Source organism: Zootermopsis nevadensis, unplaced genomic scaffold, assembly GCF_977971745.1.
Source record: "Zootermopsis nevadensis isolate Lab colony 2312 unplaced genomic scaffold, Znev_1.0 Znev_ptg000022l, whole genome shotgun sequence".
NCBI lineage: Eukaryota > Metazoa > Arthropoda > Insecta > Blattodea > Termopsidae > Zootermopsis > Zootermopsis nevadensis.
Window position 1 is genome coordinate 25,481,041 of NW_028259154.1, and position 13,525 is coordinate 25,494,565.

Below are 13,525 nucleotides of genomic sequence, written 5' to 3' on the forward strand. Positions count from 1 at the left end.
AAAGTTAGAAGTTTTTGAGATAGTTTTGTGTTGTAGCAAGATTGAAAAGATACAATTATTGGAGTATACTGACATTCCAGAGGTGTTCTTTATTCCACGTCAAGTAGATTGTTCTTGCACAAATGTCATCTAAGGTATTTGCACCTTAGACCATTCTTGCACTAATATCAGGCTATTGTGGAATCTTGTATTAATTTGACCTGATGCTGTTGCACAACAGTTGAACCTGACCCAAGACCTGCTCTCCACATGGTTGGGGAAATGTAACCAACCAAACAAGTTTTATTGAGAATGAACCTCATTATATTTATTTTATGCACATAATTTCCACAAATGATAGATAAAATAATTAACCGTATTAAGACGCCCTTAGGACTGTTAAAATTCCAGTCATTGTTAACTGTTGAAGTTTTCAGTGATTTAAAATATTTGTGTTTTTTCTCTATGTGTAGGTTATTTTGAAATGTTGATAAATGAGTCTGGTGTCCGGAATCAAAACTATTGAAGGTTATGTTATGAACGAATTCCATTGAAAAGTAGTACATTAAATTTATCTTCATTGCATCTGTGGCACCGAAAATGCCCGTGTGTATGATCCGTGATCCCCGAGAATGTAAAGTTGTAAATGATCTTTGATGTTGTTATAATCTGACGGGATTGATTTCGGGTTTTTAGTGTTTCTAGAGTGTGATTGAGAAACTCGCCGCGCTACTCGTATTTGAAGAACTGTGAAGAAGAATCGTTACATTTCGCATTTAGCATTGTGGTGGAAGGTTATAAAGGTGAGGAGGGATGAAACGTAACAAATGTTTATACTATATGCATCTTGGAGTTTTTATCTTACTGTAAAGAATTTCTATGAAACATTTCTGTATTTAAGATGTATTGATTTACATATAATAATGTAAGGATTTTTTTCACTATGATATGTGACGTCAGTTTTCATCCGAGCTTGTATACAGCCTATTAGTAGACGTTTGTATATCAACTATCAGCATATGTTGAGAAACCGTAGTTTCCTTTGTTATTTCTTATTATCTCTGCTGATATAGTTTTCAATGAATCCATAACCCCCTTCCAAAAAGAAACCGAATTTGAACTGTCTCCTGGCCTTGTGCAATGGCAGATATTGTTATTAGTACAGAACCTTTCATTTCCAGCACAAGAGTGATTGCTTGTATGAAACGTGTTTTTGCACTCAAGGAAATACTTTTTATTCAACAGAGAAAGTACTGGTTTTCAGGTTCTTGTGGAGAAAGTTTTGCTCCATGTAGTCTGGTAGATAGTGACTTACATTTTAGAGATGCTGTATTTCAGAGGTGCTTACTGCCTCCATCTTCACGGCAGTAATGGAGTCCATAAGCACCTCTGAAACATCATCAGTATGTACCAGATGACATGGCACATTTCAAAAGGCAGCTATCCTTATAAACATGTTCAAATATACTTCTTCAGCCAGTATCAAGAGACTCATTTTGGTATATTGCATGGTAGGAAGGGTAGGGAATGGGTGTCCTTATCAGTATTGCCAGGTACTGATGTTTAGCTGTACTGTCTGTATTGATGATGTAGCTCAAAACTCTTTCTTTCTTTCTTTCTTTCTTACAATATATACACTACATTGTAACTTGCACTGCAACAGAGAACAAACTATGGAAAGCTATAATAGTAACTGTAAAACTAATATATGGTCTATACACTAAATCTTAGGTAACTGTTTTAGTATAGTTGTTAGGATCACCAAGACCTGATGTTCTTTCCCTGCAATCTTGCAAGGAACTGGTCTGTTGGAATCCCCACCCTTGCATTATGTCACACAATATTTGTTTGATTTCTGTGCGCTGAGGATTATGTATTTTCCTATAGTGATGCAACGTTAAGATTATAATTTACTCTTATATTAAGTATATGTCATAATACTATATGCAGTACTCTTGTTTTTTTGCAAGTAACTGTATAGAATATTCCATAAATTTGTTTTTCTGAGATGTTTTTTTTCCATGTTTTTTGTGTCAAGTGTTATCTTGTTGAACACTTTAGCTGTCTCAGGAGATTTGAATTTGGAGAGAGGTAGTGCATGGGGAATTACTCTCTTATTGCATGATTATAATTATGAATTGCTGTAAACTGTAGATTACAGATGTAACATATGTAAGGAATAGCTCCAGCATTTACTTGGTTCATTCAGAGAGGTATATCTGAGATTAGCAACCCTTGAGCATAGATGCATATGTGAACTTTTGTAGCATTTATGTCAAATCCAGTCAGATTTTGATTTTATTGCTTGATTTTCCAGGAGTGATGCCACAGACTAAGAAAAAGAAGCAACCGAAAAATGCATTTTTACTTTTTATGATTCACTTCAGAAGCCAGCAGGAAGCAAAAGGTATCATGTTTCCTGGTGGTATGAAGGATGTTGCTGCTAAGGCAGAACCAATATGGAAGGTAAGAAAACCGCTAGGACTGTAAAGCCAAAGTGAAGGAATAGGATGGAGAAAAAACATTGTTTAGTGTTGTCAGATGGGCAGGAATACTGATCCCCTTTGCATGAAATGTAATAAATCAATGCCATAATCTGCAATTCCAGGAATGCTGGAGGTTTGTGAGGAAGGATACACAGTATAATCCAATTTATTCAAAGAATGCAATTTAAAGTGGGGTAATCCCATATTATTATTCACAACTTTGATAGTGTTAAGATTTTCGCCTGCTAGAACAGTTAATACTGAGATAAAAAGCTGTATGACTAAATGAAAGGTCATACTAACTACTGAGTAATTTTACTTGTTGCAGAAGATGGACCTAAGTGAGAAATGGATTTATGAGGAAGAATCTCGGAAGGAGAAGGAACGTGACAAACTTAATCTTGAAAACAAATACACAACATTTGGTAAGAGCTATGCGCAAGTTGAACGTGAGAAGAATGAGGCCATTGAAGAGCAGATCAGGATGACTCAAGAAATAGAGGTCACAGTGCGGTCACTGGACTGTTGCACATGTGAGTTGAACTTGAAAATTTTTTTGGCCTACATAAACTGTAAAAATCTATGATTAACATTTGTTGTCTATATTGTTTTCTTATGTTTCCAGCCTTACAGACCTATAAATTCTACCTGATCCATGTGAACTATTACTGTCGGCATGAGAAGGGAATGTACACACCTTGCGAATTGGCTCTCGCAGAGTTCAATTTTGTGGATGGCATCAGGAGTGTGTACCACACGCTGATCAACCCAGGTGACCACATGACTGCAGATTTTGTGTTTGACTTAATTTGGCTGTCCAGAGCACTCGGAGCATTTCCAAGACTTTCAGCAAAATGCTCATATGTTGGCCTGCAACTATGGCACTGATTTTACCTTGTGATTTTTAATTTATCTGTGATGTTTTGTGATTTTATGCCGAATATACATAATCAAATTAGACAGCTCCAAGACTCGCAAATATTGGCCTCCATACTGAATCAGCCAATAACAGCCTTTCCTTCAGATATTTGTTCTTGTATTCCCATCATCTGGCTTCACAAAATGAACTAGTGCCATCCCACTGTTTCATTCTCGTACTGGTAGATAATATTTTGAGGCTCCAAAGTCACTCTTTTTTAGCATACTTTTCTTCCTTAAAGAAAATAAATTAAGTTCATGAGCTCACCTTGCTGTCTGTGTGCCCCCCCCCCCCCCCCCACCATTAATAATAATGTAATTGGAGGCATTCTCCCTTGTCTTTTAATGAAAATGTAATTAAAGAACATATTTATATGATTGGATAAATATAGTACATGTATTTAGCATATTTTCCTGAGTTTAAGACAGCCATATTTTAGAGGGAAAAATTTTAGGAAGAAATCTTACGTCTTTCGTCTATAAGATAGTAATAGATTTTAGACAGTTTTCAGGGTAGGAAGTTTCTTACGCTATGGAAAATGTGGTAAACCCTTTAGTATTGGGGGATTAAAAAATAACATCTAAGAGATCAATAATAGAAATTCTATAATGAATTATATGATATGAGAGAGAAATGTTTATGATAGTTTGGGGGTCTTTGTCCTCGGTGATTTTTAATCTCTAGTCAAATTGGATGTTCCAGGTTGCTTTTTAATTTTCCATAATCTTTAATGAAACCTTTAACTCTGTCACTCCATAATTTTAGTTGGCATAATACAAAATGCTTTGGCTGCATAAATAAATTTTAAAGTCTTTCTTTAATTAAATTTAATTTTTTTTAGACTTTTTACCATCATTACATTTGCCCACTATCTATAATCAGCATTAAGAGTTTACTAATATCATCTTCTGACATTTGTTGTATCAAAAAGAAGCCATGGCTTCCCCTCTAACCAACATGGTAATGCTCCCTACAAGTTAATGGAACTTGAAGACGAAGGCTTTATCTTGCATGTCTTACAGGAAGGATTATATTTAATACAGGCAGAAGCTTCTGCATATTGTCAACAGATGCCATACTTTTTGAGGGGACAAATTGCTGCATAAATGTGAGATCTGAGATAAATTTGACTTTTCAATTATGTGACTTATGCTAAAACTGGCTTCTAGTGTGTCTCATATTGCATGACAAATACCAAGTGAATTATTCTTTCTGTCTCATTATCTTTAAGTCATGTAAGATTTGAGGTTTTCACAGCGGTGAGTAGTCTAGTTGATGTTTACCAACGTTTCAGAGGTCATACTGCCTCTGTCATCAGGGCGCCCTGATGACGGAGGCAGTATGACCTCAGAAACGTTGGTTAACATCAACCAGACTACACAGCGCAACAACCCAGAAGACAGAAATCTTCATTTTTAAGTCAGTTTGGAGGAATGGAGTAACTCATGCTGTGTACTAAGGTGCAGTGTGTTTCTTTGTCAGGCACAATTCCTCTTGGATATAAGTATGAAGCAAACAAACACTCAGAAGAGACTCATCAGATTCCAGTTCCTCCAGAAGAATTTGGAGGTGAAACAGATTATGTTAAAATCCTTATCAGTGTCAAGCAGTTTCTCTTGGTGAGTGTAGAATGTAATCTTGTGAGACTATTTCCAATTAATTCTTCTGCTTCAAGCTTGTTCTGTTCGAATGGTTGCAAAGATGTTGGGATGTGGATTCATATTTAATGGATGTTGCGTCATTATTGTTTATACCTGATGTAAGATTCGTGCCTCAAAAAGCATAAACCGGATAAATTGCTCGTACGTTTGGCAGGAAGGTAAATAAAGTCTTAATTGTTATGTTTTGAAATATTTTCATGTTGATGCAATATTCTGGATATGTGAATTTTCGGATATGCTCGGTGGCTTGATGCCTGTTTTTGTAGAAATCATTGAAATTGCATTTGTTTCTGTAATGCACTTTTCTTCATTTCTGAATATAAGATTTCCTGCTTTTGAATGAAAATAAAGGTAAAGAGCCTTGTTATGTAGTTGGATAAATATGGTGAATTTATTTTTAATATTTTCGTGAGTGTAAGTCAGATCCAGATTTTAGGAAAAAAAATCCTGCTCCGTATTTGGTCTGTAAGATAGCCACAGATTTTATGTATCGTTTTCCAGGGTAGAAAGTGCCTTGCACTGCGGAAAATATGGTTCAGTTCCTAAATGGTTTCTTTTGGGTAGGAGACTGGATGGGCCTCCGAGCCAATCTGGATCCAAAGGTTAAAGGAAATAAAAATTATTTATTTTGTAATTCTTTTAAAAGTTCTTTATTTTGTTTTATGTTTGTCAGGGACCAAGTCAAGATGAATCCTTGATGCCACCACTGTATACACAGCCAAACTGTATAGACGCTGCGAAGGATGTCCTTTCCAAGCTTGAGGATAGTATTTGTGCAGGTAAACGTGGCTGTACATTGACTTAGTCCAGTTGTTGTTTTGGAGAAGGTTACGAAGAAACAGATTCTATACTCGTAAGTCAGAGCCCAGCTACTAAACTCAGAGTTATGAAACCGGCTGGGCTGCTAATGGTCTTCCACCTGAACATCTTCAAATTTATTTAATGTGCAACTGACTTATTATTTGTATCGGACCATTCTGTATTTTATTTAATCTTTGTTTATTTAATGTTGCTGTCAGATGCTAATGGTATATGTTGAATGGTGTGATTAGTGAATAATGAATTGGAAGGGGTGTGGGAGGAAACAGTCATGGCCCAAAGTAAGGTACTCCTGGCATTTGTTGTGCAGGGACTGAAGATAACCATGAGAAAAATCTTTGCTCGGCTGGCCAGATAGTCCTGGACCTCCCAAATACTAAACATTAGTGCTGTTTGATTGTGATTGAATTGGTGCTCACATTCACATGGTCCCTCTGGACTGTAGTAGTTCCAGTTAGTGTTAATTAGTGTCTGGTCCGTTTGGTGAAATGGATGATGTGCATGATTTATCATTGGTTAACAATGGTAAATTCTTGGGAATGTAGAAACACCTCTCAATGTATATAACTTGACCAGTAAAATAAAGTGAGTGGTATATTTAATTTTTAAATGTTAAAAAGGGATTTTTACATTAGCAGTTAATAAAACTTTTGTGGAATGAATTTTTGTTGAACTAATCCAGCAGATGAAGTGCACCAATAATCCTAATGTCTCAGTATAAATACCATAAGTGGATTGGTACAAAATGGTATCTGCGTACAAGTCATCACTGCATTATAACCCAAGCCAGCATGACAATGTTTCATATTGTGACGTGTTGCCGTGGGTACTGGGGCCTCGCGCTGGAGGGGCCGCTTGACTTCCAGGCTGCCTGGTCTGGATCTTTCAACATCTTGGGAGGGGATTATAAACAAAGTCACATTCCTGTACGCGGCCGAGTTGTGAAACAGACAGTTGTGTGTGAGCCGGAGGGCACAGCGGCAGCAAGACAGCGAAGTGTTGAGCGTGTGAAAAGTTTTTGTTGGATAGTATTCAAGTTAGCAGACTCCCAACAGCAAGGGTTGCCAATAAAGGGCGTAAGAACTAACCGACATCACAATATGTTCACATGCACTTCTTGGTTTAAAAGCTTGTAAGTTACTGGCTTCTTTACTGTGCTATTCATAATTGCATTTGTTTATGATGCTTTCGTGTTTTGTTTGCAGGCTGCTCAAGCGAGTTTGACGTGTTCAGAGTGTACCCTCTCCCTAAGCTGTTTTATGAACTACGTAATGCATGTGTCAGCAACAGGCCTGGGAAAGTAGGTTTTCCAGCATTCAGCCTAGCAGAACGTGAACTCGATAAAGATGTGTTTAACTATACCAGAGGAATCTCATGTGAGGTGGGCATGTTTAAATGTTTGTGTTTAACAGCGTATTTCCAACAGTTGTTTGATGCAGAATTGCTGGATCCTGTAGCCACATGATTGTAGACCCACTAACTCGTCGAGGTAGCCATTTGATGTGTAGAAAGACAGGTCCAGTTACTGTAATCAGGCAGGATGTAACTGTGTGTATGAGGACCATTACAAGTGAAAGGCAAGATTAGGGGGTTAGGAGTGGTAGCAGATAAGGAATCCTATACTGTTGTATAATAAATATTATATCACAGTGGCTCACTGTCCATATCCTATGTTGATAGTGTCTTTGGTTTTTGTAGTATATGTGTTTGTTGTCCGTCTACCCACAAGGTAGTGATGTAGGCAAAGTGCGGAGTTTGGTCCTGGGTATATTAATGAATTGTCATCATTTATTTTATTTTTGAATTGATATCTCTCTCCATCTGCCTTGCACTCAGCCATACGTGAGTTGTTACATGAACACATATATGAATAAAGAAATTTTATTAGGCACTCCTCAGCAATGCAAATGCACTTAAAAAGGAGCCCCAAGATTTGTAGAAAATTGAGAGTGTCCTAAACCCTGTTATTTCTAAAAGTTTTAATTTTCTTGAAATCTATTTATTTGGTTATTGTTTATGAAAATAGTGGGTAGTCACATTTTAGAATTGCTGACGTAATCATATGTTCTTGTTTTTGATTCAGTGGGAATGTTTATGTTGACAGTTTCATGAAGAGACTGATGCTCTGCCATTCTGCAGCCTGTCATGTGTCCGCCGCTGGGGCTTCCTCATCATGGACCATTGTTGCAAAGACTTAGGCATCCAGCTTGTGGCAGGAAAGCATTGTCCCAAAGAAGCTGACACATCACGCTACCTGAAATTGGCATATCAGGCTTCTAGCACGGTGAGTACAGCTAATGGCGTTGGCCCTCACATGCCAACAGTTTTATTCTACCGAAAGGAGATATTCTGACTTCGCAAGGGAATGTAAATGTTTTTAATAGCATGGAAATAGTACGCAGTACATTAATAAAATCTACTTGGGCCAGCAGCCACGTCACTTGGTTAAACTCTGCAGAACACAGCGCAGTTCAGTAAAGTAAATGTTAATTTCATGTACTACTCTTCGATGTGTAAAGAATTACAATTTGCTTTGCTGTTCTTAACAAATAATTAAGTGTAAAACATTTTATAAAGCAATGCCTAAGTGAGCAAAGAAGTTTGTAATTGTCTTAGAATGAAGTATGTAAATGTAATGAGGTATGTATTGAGGTTGCTCGATTCTCCACCTATTATGAACCCTGACTGTTTATTACTGTGTTCAGAAAAGTCCCCGCCTGGACCATTGTTTGAGCCAGATGAATCAATGTGATATTCTATGCAGATTATTTTATAACTAACTAACTAACTAGATGGCTTACCGAACCTGAAGGTTCATCACCGAACTAACCAAAGCCCTCCACCGGACCCTGTCCTGGGCCAACAAAATGCAGTCTCCTTCAACTCCTTTCTCCCATAGATCCCAGCTGAGATTATCCTCCCATCTACGTCTAGGTCTCCCCAGCGGTCTCTTCCCCTAAGGCTTCCCAACCAACACCCAGTGCACACCTCTTGTCCCGTCCACGCGCGCTACATGCCCCGCCCATCTCATTCTTCTCGACTTAATCACCCTGACAATATTGGCAGATTATTTTATGGCATGGAAAACAACATTACAGTACAGTAAAGTGTGTGAATAAATAAATCTATGATTAGTGAAGTTCTCTTGCATTGTATCGCTGCATTTCCGTTATGAGCTTAGACGAGTCTGTGTAAATAGGCTGGAGATGCTTCACCACATTCATCCAACTCATTAATGAAGACAAGCTTTGTGGACTATGGTAGTCTTCTGCCTGATCCGTCGTCTGCTCAGGTATGTTATGAGTGCAGTGCACAAATTGTTCTGTAAGTACAGTTTATATTTAACCATACAAATAGCAGCAACAGCAGTTGCTGTGGGAGAACTGTTGGCCTTAAGCCAGCTAGAGTTGGAGGATTTATGTGTACTTGTCTGGGTTATTTCTTTGCAGTTTGCATTTGAGAATACATGTAATTAGCAGACATGTTAACAGGATACCTTTAAACAGTGAACACTTGAAAGTAATATTAATTTTGAGTGAAGTGATAGGTCATGTACTTTAAATAAATAAATAAATAATAAAAAACAACATCAACTGGCCTTAGACTGGAAATCTTTTTCATTTCTAATGAGGAAGTTGATATTTTCCTCTACACCATTTCACTAAGCAGGACAGTGTAGTGGTAACATGCAGGTACCCAGTTTGAATCGCAGTCAGATTAAGGATTATTTTGGTTTTCTTTGGTCACTCTGGGTAAATATCAGGATAATGTTCTCCAATAAATCATGATTGTCTCTATGTGACTCCTTAATTATTCAGTGTTCATGATCATTATTCCATCTTAGAGAATGTATAGTTGAAACAGCATCAATAAATACCCTAGGTCTCAATTAACTATCTGATGTCATTGTGTTTGTTGTCATCATAATAAGTGCACGCAGCTATCGTAAAGAAAAATCTTTTAAGGTACAAGAATACAGTATGTGAGGTACTAGTGTAAATGAACTTGCCAGTTGCTGTAGGAAGACTTTGTATCATGGTGTTAGGATGGTAGATTGATTTGTCTCTTGTTGTTATCAACATAATAAAGTCAGACTATGGGTTTTTGTGGAAGTACTACATGTTTAATATGAGCCGGGATAGCTCAGTCAGTACAGTGACTAGCTACGGGCTGGACGAACGGGGTTCAATCCCTGACGGGGGCAGAGGATTTTTCCTCTAGCCTCTGCGTCCAGACCGGCTCTGGGGCCCACCCAGCCTCCTCTACAATGGGTACCGGGGAGGAGCAGTTTGTTTCTTATGTTGATAATTATATGATTGCACAGCATTTCACCTTGGGAGCCACACCAGGGATTGTCAGTGTCAGCAAGCAGCCTGAGCCCAAAAAACTGACATGTCGGGAACCACTAGCACCGCTCCGTCCACCGAAGACCGACTGTGAGTCGATGGTTGTGATATATTCAATGTTATTTTTGATTGCAGCATTTATTGACGTTATTCTTGTGCCACGGTGCTGTTGGCCTGATTTTTACTCCCGGATTATTTAAGAATCATAGTTGAGAATTTTGTTTTAAAATGTAGGTTGTGAAAGTAGATGAAACAATAGATTTTGCCTTTAGTGTTGCACAGAGAAATTCCAAGAAATTCATAATACCGAACTTGATTTAAGTTTACATCTTGATCGTGTTTCACTTCACTCATCTCATGTATCACTTTGTTCCAGCTGTAGCTTTAAGTCTCATGACAGAATTTACAGAAGAAGACTTCCCTGTTCTTGGCTCATCAAAACAAAGTAGTAAGTGAAAGAAACCTTCATGCTTATATCACTTTCATGTGTTCAGTAGGAATATGCAGACATTTAAAATTTTGAACTGAGATTTAACATTCTCATGGTGGTGAGGATGTTGATCGTAGCATAGTGGATTGTAACGCTGTGTGAACTTGTAGTGGTTAGCAATGTTTTGAAGGCGTGTATTGCCTCCATCCTCAGGAATCTCTTATTAGCAGGTTCTCATGTATCAAAGGGAAGAGCTTAAGTGAGAGAGGTGTCTAATTACTTTGAATACATCCACAGATTCGTATTATTACTGTGAAATCAGTATTATGAAACCATGAAAATGCTACACCTGGTAAGCTACTTGCTTCCCAAAGCCTTATTGTTACTCGTTTTACTGTAATAGATAGAAAAATTGGTCCTGACTTTGCAGAACCTGCCGGTGTGATGAGAAATGAGCCAATTGCTGTAGCAGGCCGAGGAAAGCTAGCTGCCGGTCCTTCTAAACCCGTCAGCCTTGGAAGAGGTGTGCAGAACAATTTCTTTCTTTGCCTATCGTGTAGATGTGAGACTTTGTAAAAAGGATTGTCTAATGTTTTGACTGTGCTCTACTGCCAAACACAAGTAACATGATTTTGGTGTTACACTTTGTTACTGAATGACCAGATTCTTTGCTTTCATTTGTGATATTGATTATTGCAGGACGTGGACTTGTTGCCGACTTGGAGAAAGACTTCGACAACATGCAGTTCAGTTAGCAACATCATCATTACTGATTTTTTTGTCAGAATTTCATTGCTTACTGTGGAAATAAGATTGTTTTGTATTTTTAACACACAGCTGAGGATTTATCTTTTATTTTATTTAGTACAGTCCTTACTGTATCATATCTGACATAATTACTCCATCTTTCATTTAACCTGTTTTTTTTTAAAATTTATGCGTATTTAGGAATGGTTTTCTGGAACACCTGATTGGATAGTTTGGTGTACCCTCATCTTAAAGGTTAATACTTTTGTTTTAATATTGGTCAAGTGAAGTGTCATGTTATGTTCTACTACTACAATTTAAGTTTAATAACATAAACTTAAAGCTAACATAGGCTATGGTATTTGTTTAATTTCTTAAAAGTGCATTTAAATTTGGAGATTTGAAGAGGTAAATTGGTTTAACTGATGCATCGGCTGTGATAGTGGTGTAGGAATAATACATTTGTAAGTTCCATAGGAAGATTTCTGTCTTCTGGGTTGTTGCGCTGTGTAATCTGGTCGATGGTTACCAACGTTTCAGAGGTCGTACTGCCTCCGTCGTCAGGGCAATGCATCTGATGACCTCTGAAACGGTAACCATCGACCAGAATACACAGCGCAACAACCCACAAGACAGAAATCTTCATACTCACCGCTGTGAAAACCTCAACTCTTAAAAGTTCCATATCCTTTTAACACAATAGCTGGTTTCTCTGATTGATTATTGGATACTGCATGATAACATTACTGTAATTCTTATAAGGGCAAACTCAGGTTGAAATTCAGTTTCCATTGTCCTGCTCCGACTTTTATAAAATGTGTGTTTTGTGTAGCAAGTTATCCTGGTGGCTTCCAAGTTTGCTTATCATTCAGAATCTGAACTTTAAGTATAACAAAATTTGATCCGCTTTTTTTTATGAAGATGGCTGTCTTCTGGATTGTAGCCTTCTTTGTACCTACTGCTGTGAGAACCCCCAGTTCCTGCTTAGCATTTTTTACTTTTGAGATAAGTAAATGCAGATTTTAATTTCTCCAAGAAGTGTTCAGTTTCAGTGGAAAGGTTATAAATAACTTAAGAAGAGATTTACCAAATGTTCCTGTGTATTGAGCAGAAAGAAACAACTGAAAATTTTCATATTCTATAATCCTAAATTCTTTTTCACAAGTATAGATACAAATATTTTGTTTTGAGGCCAACATGGTGCAAGAATTAGTAACTTCTTCTAGCATTATTTCTTTTTTTGTGAGGGTTGATGGGAAGAAAGGTTCAAAATTCCAATGTCTTGCAACCTCATTTTAATCTTTCCTCTGATGTAACGTAGTACCTGGCTGAAGCATCTGCTTCTAGATTCTTGCTATTCAAAATACTATTAGTATAAACCGATTTGTGTTTGTATATGACTCTTACTTGGTGGTTGTGTGACTAAGAAGTGTTTGGGAACAAAGGATCCCCTCTATATTTTGTCTTTGTTTTAGCATAATAAATTCTCTCAGTATTTTATAATTTACAAAATGTAATATTTTTGTGTTTGACTGTTGTTGCTTCTATTTGGAAAGAACATGGACTCTTACATTCAGGTGAAATTACAGGTGTGTCTGTGGTACTGTTATTTAATTTATGGAAGTGACTCTAAGTTTTACATAGTGTTTACTATTGTGGCACTATCCACACATATGATAATGCTTTTGTGTATTAATTACTGATTCCTTTGTTTTCCTGCGTTTTTCTCATGTACACTTTGTAGGAGATTCCTTCACACTCTTACTTCATAATGGTTGTTAATTGCAATGAAGTATTTTTACTGTATATTTGTTTATATGTGTGTATGTTTTGTAATTGTTTTATATGTGAACGTTGCATATTAAAAAGATTGCAATGACCTGAATTATTTGTTATGTCACAGTAACCAAACCACACATTTTGATCTTCTTTCTGCCACTTCTTGTGGTTTATAAACAGGTTTGGCCTACAAGAGGACGGAAACGGTAATAAGTATGTGACAGTGTAACATGAAATTCCATTCATATCCCTATTTGATGTGCTAACAGGTAACTGACATATTCATTCTCTCTGTAGTAAACTGAAATTGATAAAGGTTTTCTGTGATTGGAAAGACAAGGATGCATCCTATTGCCCCT

General features: G+C 37.2%; 1 protein-coding gene across 1 annotated transcript; it reads left to right on the forward strand.

Moving 5' to 3' along the window:
• The first annotated feature begins 621 nt into the window (after positions 1 to 621).
• On the forward strand, positions 622 to 13,272 carry mael (germ-plasm component protein maelstrom). Its single transcript, XM_022083051.2, has 13 exons — positions 622 to 782; positions 2,297 to 2,445; positions 2,794 to 2,998; positions 3,091 to 3,237; positions 4,867 to 5,003; positions 5,719 to 5,824; positions 7,070 to 7,245; positions 7,969 to 8,148; positions 9,064 to 9,156; positions 10,189 to 10,300; positions 10,587 to 10,658; positions 11,071 to 11,163; positions 11,340 to 13,272. The coding sequence occupies exons 2-13, from the start codon at positions 2,302 to 2,304 to the stop codon at positions 11,393 to 11,395; spliced, it is 1,521 nt and encodes a 506-aa protein (XP_021938743.2). The 5' UTR covers positions 622 to 782; positions 2,297 to 2,301; the 3' UTR covers positions 11,396 to 13,272.
• Positions 13,273 to 13,525: the final 253 nt, after the last annotated feature.